The following is a 17,169-nucleotide window of genomic DNA, read 5'->3' as shown; positions in this document are numbered from 1 at the left end:
TACAAATAACTCATCTTTGGATATCAAAGCCTGATTACCATCAATAAGGTCTAAATGAGGAATGTGGGGGAATACTCCACTTGTCTGGACGAATGCAGTTCCAACAACACTCGAAGCTTGATACCATCCAGGGCAAAGCAAACCACTTGATTGGCAACATGTCCACAAACACTCACTTATACACAGTAGTAGCAGTGCTTACAATCTACATGCTGCACTGCAGAATTCATCAAAATTCCTTAGAAAACACCTTCCAAGCCCATGAGCTCTTCTTTCTATTAGCAGAAACGCAGATTACCACCACCTGCAAGGTCCCCGAGAAGCCATTCACCATCCAGACTTCGCTGGATCAAAATTCTGGAACTCCCTCGAACAGCACTCTGGTTGTAACAATATTATTACAGTGATTCAAGAAGGCAGCTGATCGTCACCTTCACAAGAGTAATTATTCATGGGCAGTAAATATTAGACCAACCAGCGATGTCCATGTCCCAAAGCGAATAAAAAAATCACCTCTGTCAAGGTCTTGTCCTTTGTGAATCTACATAGTTGACCAAGGTTTTGGTGACCTATTCAATCCTAAATATCTTGGGTTGAATCATTCAAAGTGTTATGGATCTCCAAACCCCACCACCCACAAACAACTAGATAGTTGGAGGAGTCTGCCCTGGCAAGATGCCTGTTCCTGTAGCTGGAGAAGAGTTTTATGGTACAGAGGAACTGGAAATCCCACATCAGAGACTGTCAGCCAAAGTACCAAAAATACCAGCACAAACATGCATTCAATGAAAGGTCAGAACTTGACAATAGTTTGAGGGTCAGGCAGGAGGGGGATCAGGGAGTGAAATAAGGGATGGGGTTTGAAAGGCAATGGAGAAGGAAAACCTAAGAAATGTTACACCAAGAATGGGTCCTTCAATCAGTCCAGAGCACCAGTTAAGAAGAGCCGTCCCATTCTGTTCATGAAGAATAGAAGTGGGTGTTTCTGCAAAATGAATGAATTATAAAACTAGATTCAAACTAAAACGATGATATTTGCCAACTCGTCAAATAACTGTTGAGGTAAAGAAATTCAGAGTTGGTGGAAAACTGGATCAAAGTTATTTTAAGCTTCAAGGTTATCTTAAATGCCATGATATCCAAATATTTTATTAATTTTTTTCCACATTGTCTTCATCTTTTGTAACCAGTCTGCAAAGAAAGACATTTCTGCCATGATATGGTCATACAGATTTGGATATGACAATCAAGGTTGGCCAAGCTTAGAAAGATCAGCTGAGCTTATTGAACAGACAGGTATGTATTTAGTTTCAAATGAAGTGACTTAATTAGAGCACATACAAACACAGGTATAGCAGGGAAACATTACCACTTTTGATGATTTATTTTCTCAGGTTGGGACCAAACTAGGAATTTGCGTATCACTTGGAAAATAAGATTGCAAGTGGGAACAAAGACAGCTGGAAGTATAAATACACAGACCATTGAAAGCAGAAATAAAATCATTTTTAAAAATTTGAATTGAGCACTTGGTTTTATTTTCAGAAGGTTAAGACATGTAACTCGATAACTTCTGCTTAACTATGAGACTGGAGGATTGATAATTTGATTTCTTTAAGAATCAAAGAATATAGGGAGTGGGCAGGAAAGTGGAGTTCAGATGAAGTATCAACTGTGATCTTATTGAATTTTGGGTCAGGCTTGGAGGCTGAATGATCTATTCCTGTGCATGTTTGTTATATTTTTGCGTGAACTTCCTTTAGACCACATTAAGTCACTGTGTGCAGTCCTAGTCACTGTATTAGAAAATGAATATAGAGTTTCCAAAGAAAATGCAAAGAAAAAGCAAAAACGACACACTAGAAATTTGAGATTAGAGCTATGAAAGGGATGGGTATCTTCACTCTTGGAAGTAAAGTTGAGTGGCCTAACAGAAGTCTTTAAAATTATGAAGAGTTTTGAAGGGGATATCATAGAAAGAGTACTTCTACTCTTGAGAAAAAAAAATTGGTATGCTGCAGAGATTTGAGGAGAGTGATATGAATAGAGGAGGAGAAACTTATATTTCCTGGCCACAGGCAGTGCAGAGGTGAGCAGAGTGTGAAGAGAGATAATAGGCAGAATACAAGGGTTTTGTGTGGCACCATTCATTTGCCATACAGTTTGTGGGAACCATGTTGCTGCCATGTTGAGGAACCCAACAAAACTACATTCTAATATGACATTTACCTCGTGTGATGTTCCTGCCTCTAAAAGATGTCAGACAATTGAGAACTGACTACCCTTCAAACCCAGCAGCATTACTGCTGGTACTTGAGGAGCCCATGAGGAGGATCAGTCATTAGAGGTCCCAGACAAGAGTTGAGAGGGACAGCTTCACTGAGGGAACATAGAGCGTGTCAGGATAGAAGGCTGGAATGACCCTTTCAGGTGCCTCAATGGGGAAATCCTTGCCCTCCCAATCATAACTTCAGCAAGTAGAATTCCAACAATGGCAAGGTTAGGCTCTTGTGCCCCTTAATTGTGTACTTCACGGTCTTCGTTAACCTGAGGTACAAAGTATGACCTTCACCTTCTTCGCCGTGGACTTCATCAAGTGAGGTTGGGAAGGTGATAAGTTCTCCACTACGCATCTTCCCACCCAATCAGGGGACATTAAGTTCCTACCAGTGAGTTAAATGATTTGATTTGTGAGGACATTTAATTTTCTTTCCAGCATATTGGCAGTCAGGTGCTGTGAAGAATACTTTTTTTGTGAAGAATACTTTTAGCATTCCCCTGTTCAGCCATCTTTGACTGTCATTGTCAATCAGCCTCAGCAACTGCTGCCTACTCTCCTTGTTAAGGTTTTACCTTTAAATGGTATTAACAATGTGCCATTGATACATCATGAGTTTTAAGTTTTACCTGGGCTTTTAGTAAAACTGGATTTATTTCGGCACTTGAAGATTTGATTTCCCGGGAGTCAGTTAAGGAATGGTTTAGTATCTTTTTGTCTCAAAGATTGTCCCATTTTCCAATTGCGCCTTTACTTTGACAAACTGCACTCTACTATTCATAGGTGCTGATTTAATTACCATCTTGGAAAGTGATGCCTCCAAACCATTTCTGGGAAATAATGATCTCACCATGTGGCTGGGAGAGAAACTGGGTTTTTACATGGACTTTGGACCAAGTACAAAAGACCACACTTGGGGGTAAGTCTTTGATGATAGCCATAGAGAAACTACGGTAGTCATTACCCACCTTGGTAATCTTATGCTTAGTGGTCTCAAGCTTCAGTTACATTGGACAGACCTCTGGCACTATTGGTGTTTTACTTCTTTCTTATTTTTCATATTTACATTTGTTGAATTACTGTAGAATTTTCTTCTACTTTTATTTGCACCATTGACCATTCCCATCAGATTAAAACTATGCCTATTTTGTCACGGAAAAGTTACATTTCTGTTAATAGATGATGCAATATTTATCTTTAACTGTGAACAATTGTGTTGTGTGGTGGCTGAGGTGTGCTCTAATCTATTGTAAATGTTGCTTCAATTCTGTAAACTGGGAGGAGTAGTGTTGGCAACATTGTCTGTGGTGATTACACTGATTACCCCAGTATTTACTCTTAAAATAATGGTGAATTAAATCTGCACGTCATTTGTAATGTTTGGGGAAATAAAGACCTCAGCTGAGTCTATGTAGTTTTAACTAAGTCCAGGTTTTGCTGAGTTTTTTGGAGGGTTCTCAATCATGAGGATAACAAGTTGTCTCACCATATCTGACCCAAGTCACTGCATTAATTACCTACTTCTACTCTGTCCTTCATGTCTGATTCTCTCCCAATCTTACTATGCACTGTTCCCAAAATAAAACTCAGCACTTAGCAGATCGCTACCAAAAGGTTGGCATCCCTTGCGCTTGCACCATGTTTATAGGACTGGTCTACTCCTGGACAAGTGTCAGCAATCAGCATTGTCCCTCATCGGCAATGTTATGGCACAGCAGCCACAAAGGCACTCTGGTCACAACATTGAGTTGGCATAGCTGATACTCCCTCATACATACATAAAAAGCTATTCTTTCATTCTAGTTGCACTCTGACCACCACACCAAACACTTTATCTTTGCATGACTGCACCCCGTATGTCAGTGCTACTCTGTCCCCAGTGCTCATCATTTAGACCGGCAGCTTGCAATAAGGGAATATCACATTCAGTCAAGGTATCAGAACAAATGCATACATGAGCTTTCATTCACATCAGCGAAAGAAAACACAAATAAAACCGATTGAAGCTGAACTGAGTTCTGAGAATTGGCATCATGACCAAATAATATTCTATAATCCACAGTTCTCTGCTGCACCTAGCTCTCTCTTGGGAGGAGTTGTAGTCTAGGTAGCTGTGAGAGTTGGTCGATTAATAGTTTTTACCCCCCTGCCCCCTTTAAAAACGCCATCCCATACTCCCAATTCCTTTGTCTCCGCCGAATCTGCTCCAGGAGGCACTTCCTTACGAGAAGAGGTTGAGTAGGTTGAGTCTGTACTCACTTGAACTTAGGAGGAGAGGAGACTGTATTGAAACATGTAATGTTCTTAGGGGACTTGAAGGTAGATGGTGCTGTGTTAAACCTATGACATCGCAAATCAGTTTCCAGTCTGATAGTGGGTCTGCTTCCCGACCTGGCAAACTGGGGTGACAGGAATGGAGACTTAAGGGACTGGTGGGGAAATGCTGGATCATGGTTAATCTGATAATCCTCAACTTTACTTTCCTGCCTTTTTCTGTTAGCCTTTGATTTCTTTATTGATTAAAGGTCTGTCCATCTCAACTTTAAATATACTTACTTCCTCAGCCTGGTCAGTCCTCTGTGACAAAGAATTCTACAGATTCACTACCCTCTGAGAGAAACAAAAATCCTCTTTATCTTAAATTGGTGACTCTTCACTCTAAAATTACACCCTCTGGCTCTAGACTTTCCTAAAAGGACAAACAATTTCTCTGTATCTACCTTCAAGTCCCCTAAGAATATTACATGTTTCAATACAGTCTCCTCTCCTCCTAAGCTCAAGTGAGTACAGACTCAACCTATTCAACCTCTCCTTGTAAACAAGTCCCTCCATACCTGGGATCAACCTAGTGAACATTTTCTTGGATAAATGGACCAGAACTGTTCACAGTTTTAAAGCTATGGTTTGACTGGTGCCTAATACAGCTTCAGCAAGACTTCCCTAATTTCATACTCTATTCCCTTCAAAATAAAGGCCAATGCTCCATTTGCCTTCCTTCACCTCTGCTGAACTTGGAAGTCTTTTTGTGATTCATGCTCGAGGACTTCCACATCTCTCTGTGCGGTAGCTTTCTGAGATCTTTTCCATTTAAGTAATACTGATCTCATCTGTTCTTCCTGCCAAGGTCATAGAATCATAGAGATGTACATCACGGAAACAAACCCTTCGGTCCAACCCGTCCATGCCGACCAGATATCCCAACCCAATCTAGTGCCATTTGCCAGCACCCGAACCATTTCCCTCCAAATCCTTCCTATTCATTTTCCCATCCAGATGCCTTTTAAATGTTGCAATTGTACCAGCCTCCACCACTTCGTCTGGCAGCTCATTCCATACACGTACCACCCTTTGCATAAAAAAGTTGCCCCTTGGGTCTCTTTTATATCTTTCCCCTCTCACCCTACACCTATGCCCTCTAGTTCTGGACTCCCTCATCCCAGGAAAAGACTTTGTCTTTTTATCCTATCCATGCTCCTCATGACCTCTAGAAGGTCACCCCTCAGCCTCTGATGCTCCAGGGAAAACATCCCCAGCCTATTCAGCCTCTCCCTATAACTCCAATCCTCCAACCCTGGCAACATCCTTGTAAATCTTTTCTGAACCCTTTCAAGTTTCACGACATCGTTCCGATAGGAAGGACATCAGAATTGCATGCAATATTCCAACATTGGTCTAAGCAATGTCCTGTACAGCCCCAACATGACCTCCCGACTCCTGTACTCAGTACTCTGACCGATAAAAGAAAGTATACCAAACACTTTCTTCATTATCCTATTGACCTGTGACTCCACATTCAAGGTGCTATGAACCTGCACTCTAAGGCCTTTTTGATCAGCAACACTCCCTAGGACCTTACCATTAAGTGTGTAAGTCCTGCTTAAGATTTGCTTTTCCAAAATGCAGCACCTCGCATTTATCTGAATTAAGCTCCATTTGCCACTCCTCAGCCCATTGGCCCATCTGATCAAGATCCTGTTGTAATCTGAGGTAACCTTCTTTGCTGTCCACTACACCTTCAATTTTGGTGTCACCTGCAAACTTATGCTCACATCTAAATCATTTATATAAATGACGAAAAGCAGTGGACCCAGCACCAATCCTTGTAGTACTCCACTGGTCACAGGCCTCCAGTTTAAAAAACAACCCTCCACCACCACCCTCTGTCTTCTACCTTTGAGCCAGTTCTGTATCCATATGGCTAGTTCTCCCTGTATTCCGTGAGATCTAACCTTGCTTACCAATCTCCCATGGGGAACCTTGTTGAACGTCTTACTGAAGTTCATATAGATCACATCCACCACTCTACCCTCATCAATCCTCTTTGTTACTGAGACATGATTTCCCACACACAAAGCCATGTTGACTATCTCTAATCAGTCCTTGCCTTTCCAAATACATGTACATCATATCCCTCAAGATTCCCTCCAACAACTTGCCCACCACTGACATCAGGCTCACTGGTTCCCTGGCTTGTCCTTACCACCATTCTTAAAGAGTGGCACCACATTAGCCAACCTCCAGTCTTCTAGCACCTTACCTGTGACTATTGATGATACGAGATGATGTTGAGAAGCCCAGCAATCACTTCCCTTGCTTCCCACAGAGTTCTGGGGTACACCTGGTCAGCTCCTGGGGATTTATCCATCTTCATGCGTTTCAAGACATCCAGCACTTCCTCCTCTGTAATAAGGACATTTTTCAAGATGTCACCATCTATTTCCCTACATTCTATATCGTCCATGTCCTTTTCCACAGTAAATGATGCAAAATACTCGTTTAGTATCTCCCCCATTTTCTGTGGCTCCACACAAAGGCCGCCTTGCTGATCTTTGAGGGACCCTATTCTCTCCCTAGTTACCTTTTTGTCCTCAATGTATTTGTAAAAAAAAACCTTTTGGAGTTTACTTAATTCTATTTGCCAAAGCTATCTCATGTCCCCTTTTTCCCTCCCAATTTCCCTCTTAAGTATACACCTACTGCCTTTATACTCTCGTAAGAATCACTTGATCTATCCTGTCTATACCTGACATATGCTTCCTTCTTTTTCTTAACCAAACCCTCAAATTCTTTAGTCATCCAACATTCCCTATACCTACAGCCTTTCCTTTCACCTAAACAGGGATATACTTTCTCTGGATTCTCATTATCTCATTTCTGAAGGCTTCCCATTTTCCAGCCATACATTTACCTGCAAACATCTGCCCCCAATCAGCTTTTGAAAGTTCTTGCCTAATACCGTCAAAATTGATCTTTCTGCAAATTAGAACTTCAACTTTTAGATCTGGTCTATCCTTTTCCATCACTATTTTAAATCTAATAGAATTATGGTCGCTGGCCCTAAAGTGCTCCCCCACTGACGCCTCAGTCACCTGCCCTGCCTTATTTCTCAAGAGTAGGTCAAGTTTTGCACCTTCTCTGGTAGGTACATCCGCATACTGAATCAGAAAATTGTCTTGTACACATTTAACAAATTCCTCTCCACCTAAACCCTTAACACTGTGGCAGTCCCAGTTTATGTTTGGAAAGTTAAAATCCCGTACCATAACCACCCTATTATTCTTACAGATAGCTGAGATTAGTATAGATTACTTAGTGTGGAAACAGGCCCTTTGGCCCAACAAGTCCACACTGACCCTCCGAAGAGCAAATCACCCAGATCCATTCCCCTACATTTACCCCTTCACCTAACACTATGGGCAAATTAGCATGGCCAATTCACCTAACTTGCACATTTTTTTGGACTGTGGGAGGAAACCCACGCAGACATGGGGAGAATGTGCAAACTCCACATAGACAGTTGCCTGAGGCGTGAATTGAACCCAGGTCTTTGGCGTTGTGATGCAGCAGTGCTAACCACTGTGCCACCGTGCCGCTCACTAAGAGATTTTACAAATTTGCTTCTCAATTCCTCTCTGACTATTAGGGGGTCTATAATACAATCCCAATAAGGTGATCATCCCTTTCTTATTTCTCAGTTCCACCCAAATAACTTCCCTGGATGTATTTCTGGAAATACCCTCCCTCAGTACAGTTGCTGTAATACCCTCCCTTTCTATCCTACCTGTAGTACTTATTTTCTGGAACGCTAAGCTGCCAGTCCTGCCCATCAACTGTACCAGTCCAGATTGATCTCTTTCCTCACTATCTCTCTGGTCCCACCCTCCCACCTTACTAGTTTAAATCCTCCTGAGCAGCTCCAGAAAATCTCCCTGCTAGTATATTAGTCCCCTTCCAATTTAGGTGCAATCTGTCCTTCTTGTACAGGTCACTTCTACCCCAAAAGAGATTCCAGTGATTCAAAAAAATGTGAATATTTGTCCCGTACACCAGCTTCTCAGCCATGCATTCATCTATTCCTGCCCTCACTAGATCGTAGCACTGGGAGTAATCCAGATACTACTACTCTTGAGGATCTCCTTTTTAAATTCCTGCCTAATTCTCTATATTCTCCCTTCAGAATCTCAACCTTTTCCCTCCCTATGTCGTTGGTTCCATTGTGGACAATGACCTCTTGCTGGCCCCTCTCCCCCGTGAGAACATTCTGCACCCTCTCTGAGACATCCTTGATCCTGGCACCAGGGAAGCAACGCACCAGGGAAGCAACACACCATTCTGATTTTTCGCCGCTGGCCACAGAAACTAGTTCCCTAACATAATTGATCTCTTGGAACCCGATGTGACCCTCATTGCATGAGAGCCTGTCTCGATACCAGAAACTTGGCTATTCATGCTATATTCCCCTGAGAATCCATCACCCCCTACATTTTGCAAAGCAGCATAATTGTTTGAAGTGGGGATAGCCACAGAAGACTGCTGCTCTAATTCCTACTTCTCATACCTTTCCTGGAGTTAACCCATCTATGTGACTGTATCTGAGACTTTGCCCTCTTCCTATAACTGCCATCCATCACATACCGTTGCTGCTGCAAATTCCTCATTGCCTCTAACTGTCTCTCCACCTGGTCTATTCAATCTGATAGGTTGCACAACCAACAGCATTTATTACAGATATAATCCACAGTAACTTGTAAATTCTCCTTAAACTCCCACGTCTGACAAGAAACACATATCACTCTACTAAAGGCCATTTTTGCTCCTTCACAGTCTACAGACCCAGAAAATAATACCATCTTATTCCTCTACAAAACACTGCTCCAGGTTAAAACTATTCACTTACCTGTTTCTGTGCGGTGACTTCGCCCAAACAGTTCCTCCAAGATCAGTAGTGAATTTCACTGTTTGTTGATTTTCCCAGACGTACTCCGATGTCCAGTGAATTCAAACAGCAAAGGCAGTAACTGTGAAGGTTCACTGTGGTGTCAGTTTCTTTCTCTCTCTCTCTCTCTCTCTCCTGCCCTAACCTCACCACGTTTCCTTTGTCTGTACCACTCGCTTTTTAAAACTGCTGTTGTTTTGATTTTTTTTCCCAAAGTTCCAAAACAATGCAACGGCATATAAAAGAGTAATTGCTACTCATGGAATTCAAGGAAATCACATAAACACCTAAAATACCTCAAAAAAAGGAGCAGCTGTTACAGCCAAAAAATTTTCCCATCCTCCATCTTGGATTACCCAGAATCCTCATAGTCCTTACATTATAATCTGTCTGCCAAATGTTTCCTTCACACATTTCAACTTGTTTGTGTCCCTCTTCCTTATGTAATCTTTACTAGTTGCCTTCCCACCTTCATGTCAATTGCAAACTCGGATATAGTCCATTAATTTTTTTCATCCAAGTCATTAATATATATTGCAAATAATTGTGGGTCCAGCACTAATCTCTGTGGCACTTCATGTTGTCATTCCTGAAAATCCTGCCTTTATTTCAATTGTTTGTTTTCTATTAGCTAGCTGATCCTTGATTGATACTAATATATTACCCTAAACCTCATAGGGTCTTATTTAAGTAGCCTTATGTGAAAGGCTTTATTGAAAGGCTAGGTTTTTATTTCAGAATTTAATTCAATTCAGATTACCCTGTCTGCCATGGTTGGTTTTGAATCCATGTTCCCAGAACATTAGCCTGGGACTCTGGATTACTAATCTAGTGACATTATCATCACACCACTGCTTTCCTCTCTACTGCTCTCCAATAATGATGACAAGCTTACTGTACACTTGCACTATTTCAGGGTTATTTCAAATTTCTGGTCTGAATGTCTTCTTATTTTCATTGCTATTTTTTGAAGATGTGAGTGTTTTTGAAACTGCTTGTTTCTTCTACATGTACAGCAATGGCAACATTTGCATTAATTTAAAATAATTGATTCATTAGTTAGCAATGTACTAGTCACAATTAATGTACATTTGCCTACTTCAACTTAGACCTTTTGTATTTTTTTTGTTTAGGACTATGGTTTTGTCGAGGTACCCAATAGTTCAGTCCATTCACCATCTCCTTCCATCCCCACAAGGAGAGCTAGCTCCTGCCATTTCAATGACAGTCAATGTTTCAGGGAATCTCGTGGACTTTGTTGTTGCTCACTTTGGTAATGATGAGTAAGTGAATCTTATGTTTATTTAACAATGTAAGGGTTCTTCTCCCTTTTGTCAGGGTCTTGCTATATAGAACCAAAAGAACTGTGGATGCTGTAAATCAGAAACTGTGTTATTGAGAGTTATAGAAATGTACAGCATAGAAACAGACCCTTTGGTCCAACCCATCCGTGCCAACTAGATAACCTAAATGAATCTAGTCCCATTTGCCAGCACTTGGGCCCATATCCCTATAAACTTTCTTGTTCATATACCCATCCAAATACTAGAAACTACTGAAAAGGCTCAGCAGGTCTGGCAGCATCTGAAGCAAAATTAGAGTTAATGTTTCAGATTCAGAGACCTTTGCTCAGAACTGATGGTAGCTAGGAAAATGTCAGTTTATATGTAGAAGATTGGATGGATTTGGGGCAGTGTGGAGCGGGGTAGGGGGTGGTAAAGAGTAAACATTAGGTGGTGCTTCATCCCAAAGAGATAGAAGAACAGTTGGACTAAGGATTGGATACTGTCTTTTAGGAGGGTGAATAGCTGTTAATACGGACTGTTCGTGGCTAACGATAGGTAGTGTGGAATAGCAGACTGTGTAATACCAAGGCCTAATGTGTAGGGGTTCGGGTCAGGACGTGGGAGAGCTCAGGCCCTAATGTTGTTGAACTTGAGATTGAGTCCAGAACACTGCAGGGGCCCCTAAGCAGAAAGTGAGGTGCTGTTTTTCCAGCTTGTGCTGAACTTCTCTGGAGCACTTCAGCAAGCATGAGGCGGAGATGCTGGCCAGGGAACTCGGTGATGTGTTGAAGTGGCAGGCAACTGGAAACTCTGGGTCTTCTTAGCCAGACAGAACATAGGTGTCCTGCAAAGCGGTCACCCAGTCTACGCTTTGTTTCCCCACTGGAGAGTAGGTCACATTGTGAGCAGTGAATGCAGTACACTAGATTGTGGGAAGTGCAGGTAAAACGCTGCTTCGCCTGTTGTGTTTGGGCCCTTGGATACTGAGGAGAGAGGAAGTAAGCGAACAGGTGTTACTTCTTTTGCAGTTGCAGGGGAAGGTGCCATGAGGCTGTTGCAGGTATCAGGAATGAAGGAAGAGTGGACCTGGGTGTTCCAGAGAAAAGGGTCTCTGCAGAAAGCTGACAAACCCTCTCAGCTTGCTTCTACCTCCTTCCTAAAATCCAAAAAACAGGATTGCTTGGGCAGACCCATTGTTTCTACCTGCGCCAGCCCTACAGAGCTCATCTCTTTCTCCCCCCCTCCACCCTTGACTCGGTGTTTTATCCCTTGGTTCAGTCCCTGCCCATATACATCCATGTTTTACATCAGTTTCAAAATTTCCAGGTTTGCTGGTTCCAGCCACCTCCTTTTTACCATGGACATGCAATCATGTCCATGCCCCCACCAGGATGTTCTCAAGCTCTCTGCTTGTTCCTGAAACAAAAGCCTGAACCACCCTTATCCATCACCAGCCTCCTCTGCCTGGCTGGGCTCATCCTCATCCTGAAGAACTTTTCTTATAACTCTGGTCATTTTCTTCAGGTCAGAGGAGTGGCTATAGTTACCTGCATGGACCCCAGTTATGCCTGTCTCTTTGTGGTGTTGGAACATTCCTTGTTAAGTCCTATTCTGGCACCATCCACAACTCTTTCTCCTATATATCGATGATATCATTGGTGCTGCTTCCATCTCTCATCTGAAAGCTTTATCGATTTCACTTCCAATTTCCACCCCATTCTCACCTTGAAATTAATGATCCGCAAGAGATCAGGTGCTGTGTATTTGGTTTAGAAAAGTTACTTGATAAAAATACTACATAAAAGATGTCAACAGAAGACAACAGCTTGAAATGTTGGGGATGATGCATTAGGAGAACTAGTCAACCAGGTGACAGGCCAACCAATACAGAATCAGAATAAATGAATCTTTTTCAGATTGGCAAACAAGTAGTCTGCTGTAGGGATCATTGCTGCGGTCTCAATTATTTGTGATCAATATTAATGACTTGGATGAAAGTACTGACTGTTTTATATGCAGTTTGACGGATGATACAAATATGTGTTGAAAAGCAAGTTGAGAGGAGAATACAAGGTGCTGGAAAAGGAATGTAAATAAGTTGTGAGTGGTGAATAATATGGCACATGTGAGACAATATTAGGTTGACCACTTTGGAATAAAGACTTGAAAAGGAGTTTATTATTTAAGTGGAAAGAGATTAGGAGTCCTACAGTATGACAGCATCTTTGTGTCCTTGCACGTGAAATGAAAATGCATGCGAGCAACTTGGAAGGCAAACAGAATGATAGGCTTTATTACAAGGAGAAACGGAGCATAAAAGCAAGACCACAAATAGAGAACTGTATTCAGTGTTGGTTACCTTATTTAAGGAGGAACATGCTGAGATTAGAAGCAGGTCAGAGAAGGTTCACTAGGCTGAACCCGGAGAGGAGGGGTTTGTCTTATGGAGAATGATTGGGCCTGGGGTCATTTGAGTTGAAAAGAACAAGAATTTTGTTTATTTTCTTATGGGATTTGGATGCTTGACTGGGCCCTTGAACTGAGCAGCTTGTTAGGCCATTTCAAAGAGGCTGTAAGAATCAACTACTTGCTGTGGATCTGAAGTCAAATGTATTCACAGATCAGGTAAGGATGGCAGATTTCCCGATTTAAAAGACGTTAGTGAATCAAATGGGTTTTTACAACAAGCAGCAATAGTTACGTGCTCACGAGACTGATGATTAATTCCAGATTTTTATTGCATTCAGATTGCATTATCTGCCATGGTATGATTCAAAACCATGTCTCCAGACCATTAGATTGAGACACTGGATTACTAGTCTAGGAACATTGCTACTACACCTCTCCTTCAATGACCTCATTGGAACATATTGAATTTGGGTTGGCTTGACAGGGTATGAGGATGTTTCCTTTCATGGGAGAATCTAGAGGACACTATTCAGAAATAAGACAGATCTGAGGAGAAATTTTGTCTATTAGGGGTTAATTAATCTTTTAACGTCTCTATCCTAGGGAGTAGTAGAGGCTAGGTCATGAAATATATTCAAGGCAGAGTTAGAAACTTTGTGATTGACAAGGGAGTCATATTATGGGGACAGTCAGGAAAGTGGATTTAAGGCCATAGTCAGATCATCAATGATCTCATTGAATATGAGAGCAAGTTGAATATCCTTTTCCTGCTCTTATTTCTCATGTTCTTATGTTATTTTAATATGAGAGACTAAATCGTGGGTGTCAACAAATTGGGGCCATCACAGGCTGATCCTTAACCTGACCTCATCATCGATACAAGCAAGCATTTTGCTGTAGGTTAGGAGGATCAAGGACTATCGTCTCTTTATGAAAATTCAAAAATCTAGTATTGTTGCATATTTCAATAGTTTACATACACTTGATTTACAGGCTTTCCTCAACTTATTTGCTTTTCTCAGGGATGATTTAGACAGGAAGTTACAAGCACAATACATTTCTAACTTATTGAAGGAAATCCCACATCCTGTTATATTTCTGGGTTACATTACTTCTGCACCAGGCTCCAGAGACTACATGCAAATTAGGAAATTTGGAAATGTAAAGGTAAGAGCATATTTAAAGAAGTGAACTGACTGTAGAAGCATTATATTGCTTTTAGTATTGTGTTTGTTTTAATTTTAATTTTTAAGTTGTTATCTCCAATTTCTACGGTCATTATTCACTTGGATTTGTTGTCCATCCCTAATTATTCTTGAGAAGGTGTTGGGTTAAAAATGAGTTCAGTGTTAGAAAACTGTTTGCAAAGTACTGCCATAGTCATAAAGTCTTACAGAATAGAAACAGGCCCTTCAGCCCACCATGTCTCAACAAATACCAAACTACACTAATCACATTTAGTTGTACTTTGTCCATGGCTATAATGCCCTGGTATTTTAAGTATAGGCTGTCCTGCTACAGTGCGAGTTTCGTTAGTGTGAATTAGCTATAACATGATTGACGACTTGGGGACACTGTTCCTAAAGCTCAAACTTTTAAACGTGCATTGATTGTAAAGTGATTATATCACCAACACTTTAAGCACTATTTCTAAAGTGCAATTTTTTTTATAATGCGGGGTTGCCACAACCATTGTATTGTAGAAGAACTATCTGTACTTATCCATTTGCTTCTTCAATGTTGCAACAGTAACCACTCTCTCAGGCAGAACATTCCATATATCTACCACCCTCTGGGTGCAAAAATGTTTCCCCAGATCTCCTCTAAACTAATTACACTTCACCTTAAAAACTTATGCCCTTTGGTCTTAGACACATATTCCATGGGGAAGATTCTCACAATCCTTTGCCTATCTTTACATATATATAATCCAGCAAGGTCAAGTTGTGTTGTTAGTGTGGACAACGTTCGAGATTACATGCATTAGTTGTATTGAATGCTGAAATGCTCAGGTCACTTTACTGATTTTATATGAATGTATTATTCCATAGTTTTGATGGTAATGGAAAACAAAGGGAAGTCTAATGTTTCAAACTCCTTGAAGTCTAAATTCAGTTTGAAGTGGCCTAGAAGCATTTGCGTTGACTACAGATCTTAAAAATACTATAACGACTTAACTACATTAAACACTTCTGCAAAAACATTTTCCTTGATTTTTTAATTTCTTCTTTAGGATATAGATCAGAGTGATTCACATAGATGGTGTGAGTACATTATGTACCGTGGACTAATAAGGTCAGTTGCAATACTTTAGCTTAATTGTTGTGACCAGTTTCCCATTTAGAAAAAATGCTTTGCTCATGAATGTGTAGTCATCAACATGGTTTTAATAAATATTTCTACAACTGTCTGCCCAGACTATTGAGTGTATCTGTTGCAAATGTGTCAATTTTGCAATTTGTTTTTGTCTATTGAGAAAGAAAATTTGTAAGATTAGGAATGAAATTACAAAATACAAACATGACCCAAAATATTTTATGCAATTCAATTAATGCTTAAGCATTTGTGAAATAAAGACAGAATTAAGATAGTAATGATTTATATGTTACTGATGATCTGGGATTCTATGACAACAGGAAGTCAAGTTTGGTGAACTTTGCTGACCTTCCCTGTAGTTCCAGAATTATAATATTTTGTTCCAGCACGATTTCTTTTTTCATGAAGTGCACCTGTGAATTTACAAAGGATGGAAAGAATTGTAAAATCAGCACTCTATTTACATTTACTGTTATTGAGTCAGCAATCAAGAGATTCCTGCTTTGCTATCAGGGCAAAAATACTACAAGACACAAGTCAGGGGTGTTATGGAAAACTCCTCACTTGCCTGAATGACCCCAGATCCAGGAATACTCAAGAAACTTGATACTATCAAGGACAAAACAGCCCACTTGATTAGCCAGCACCTTCAAAAACCACAATCATTACCATCTAGGACAATAGCAGCAGGTACATTGGAAGTTCCCCTCCAAGCCACTTACCACCTCACTTTGAAATGTATCACCATTCCTTCAGTGTTGTTGGGTGAAAATCCTGAAATTTCCTCCCTAGCAACATAATGGGTCTACATATGGCACATGGAACCGCAACTAGATAAGAGTCAGCCATCCACACCCAGATCTCCTCAGTGAATAAAACAAAACTTCCAGACTTCCAAGATCTATTTAGAGGGAGGGTCCAAGATATCAGGTTATTCCCCTTTCAATTTCCTGGGCAATTACAAAGTAGGCAGTACTTCTCAGAGGTCCTAATGTGCAGCTGTGATGTATGTCCAGTTTCTCCCTATCATCAGACCAGAAAATCTGGGTCAATGTACCATACAAGTTGGAGGTGGGGGGTGGGGGGTGATGGAATGGTTCAGGGGGAGACATCTTCATAAGCTTGCTGAACTCTTCTAACAGACCCTTTCCTCTCTTCTGATGGTTGGTCAACTATTTATTTTCCTCTGTCACTGTACCCTATTTTACATGTACATTTTCTGTACAATCTGTATTCGTGGGAAATGTCTACAGTTGTTGTTCCAGCTGTGATTTTGAGATGCAGGGTGACATCCTTGAAATACTTGTTGGAACTAATAAAAACAGAATATACAAAACTCTATGATCTGCAAAATGAAAGAAGGTTAAGAACGTTCCAACCAAAATATTGACCTATCTTTCCTCATTTTCTGAAGCAAGAATATAAAAAACACTTGGTGAAAGTGTAATTCTGTTTCATCAAGAATCAGAGTCTATTTAACTATTTCCGTGCACAATGACTCTATATCAACATAGCTATCATGACGGACAACAAAGCCTTGAGACTTGGGTTGCTCCACAACTGCATACAGACACAAACAATTACTGAAATCTCTCTTTAAAGCATTTTCCTGCTGCTGACAGCTTCCCTCGAGGTGCCTCACTGAATGGTCCATTGCCTCGTGC

At 40.9% G+C, this 17,169-nt stretch overlaps 1 protein-coding gene across 2 annotated transcripts in view; it reads left to right on the top strand.

Moving 5' to 3' along the window:
* Window positions 1-17,169, top strand: part of LOC132819390 (PGAP2-interacting protein-like) — a 116,030-nt gene that overhangs the window by 78,399 nt on the left and 20,462 nt on the right. For both annotated transcript variants that reach the window (XM_060830884.1, XM_060830876.1), the window contains 5 exons: window positions 1,191-1,296; window positions 3,062-3,197; window positions 10,628-10,777; window positions 14,212-14,356; window positions 15,423-15,484. In XM_060830884.1, the coding sequence (XP_060686867.1) occupies window positions 1,191-1,296; window positions 3,062-3,197; window positions 10,628-10,777; window positions 14,212-14,356; window positions 15,423-15,484 (599 nt within the window). The remainder of the gene's footprint in view (window positions 1-1,190; window positions 1,297-3,061; window positions 3,198-10,627; window positions 10,778-14,211; window positions 14,357-15,422; window positions 15,485-17,169) is intronic.

This window comes from Hemiscyllium ocellatum, chromosome 1, assembly GCF_020745735.1.
Source record: "Hemiscyllium ocellatum isolate sHemOce1 chromosome 1, sHemOce1.pat.X.cur, whole genome shotgun sequence".
NCBI classification, from domain to species: domain Eukaryota; kingdom Metazoa; phylum Chordata; class Chondrichthyes; order Orectolobiformes; family Hemiscylliidae; genus Hemiscyllium; species Hemiscyllium ocellatum.
This window is presented reverse-complemented; position numbering and strand designations above follow the sequence as displayed.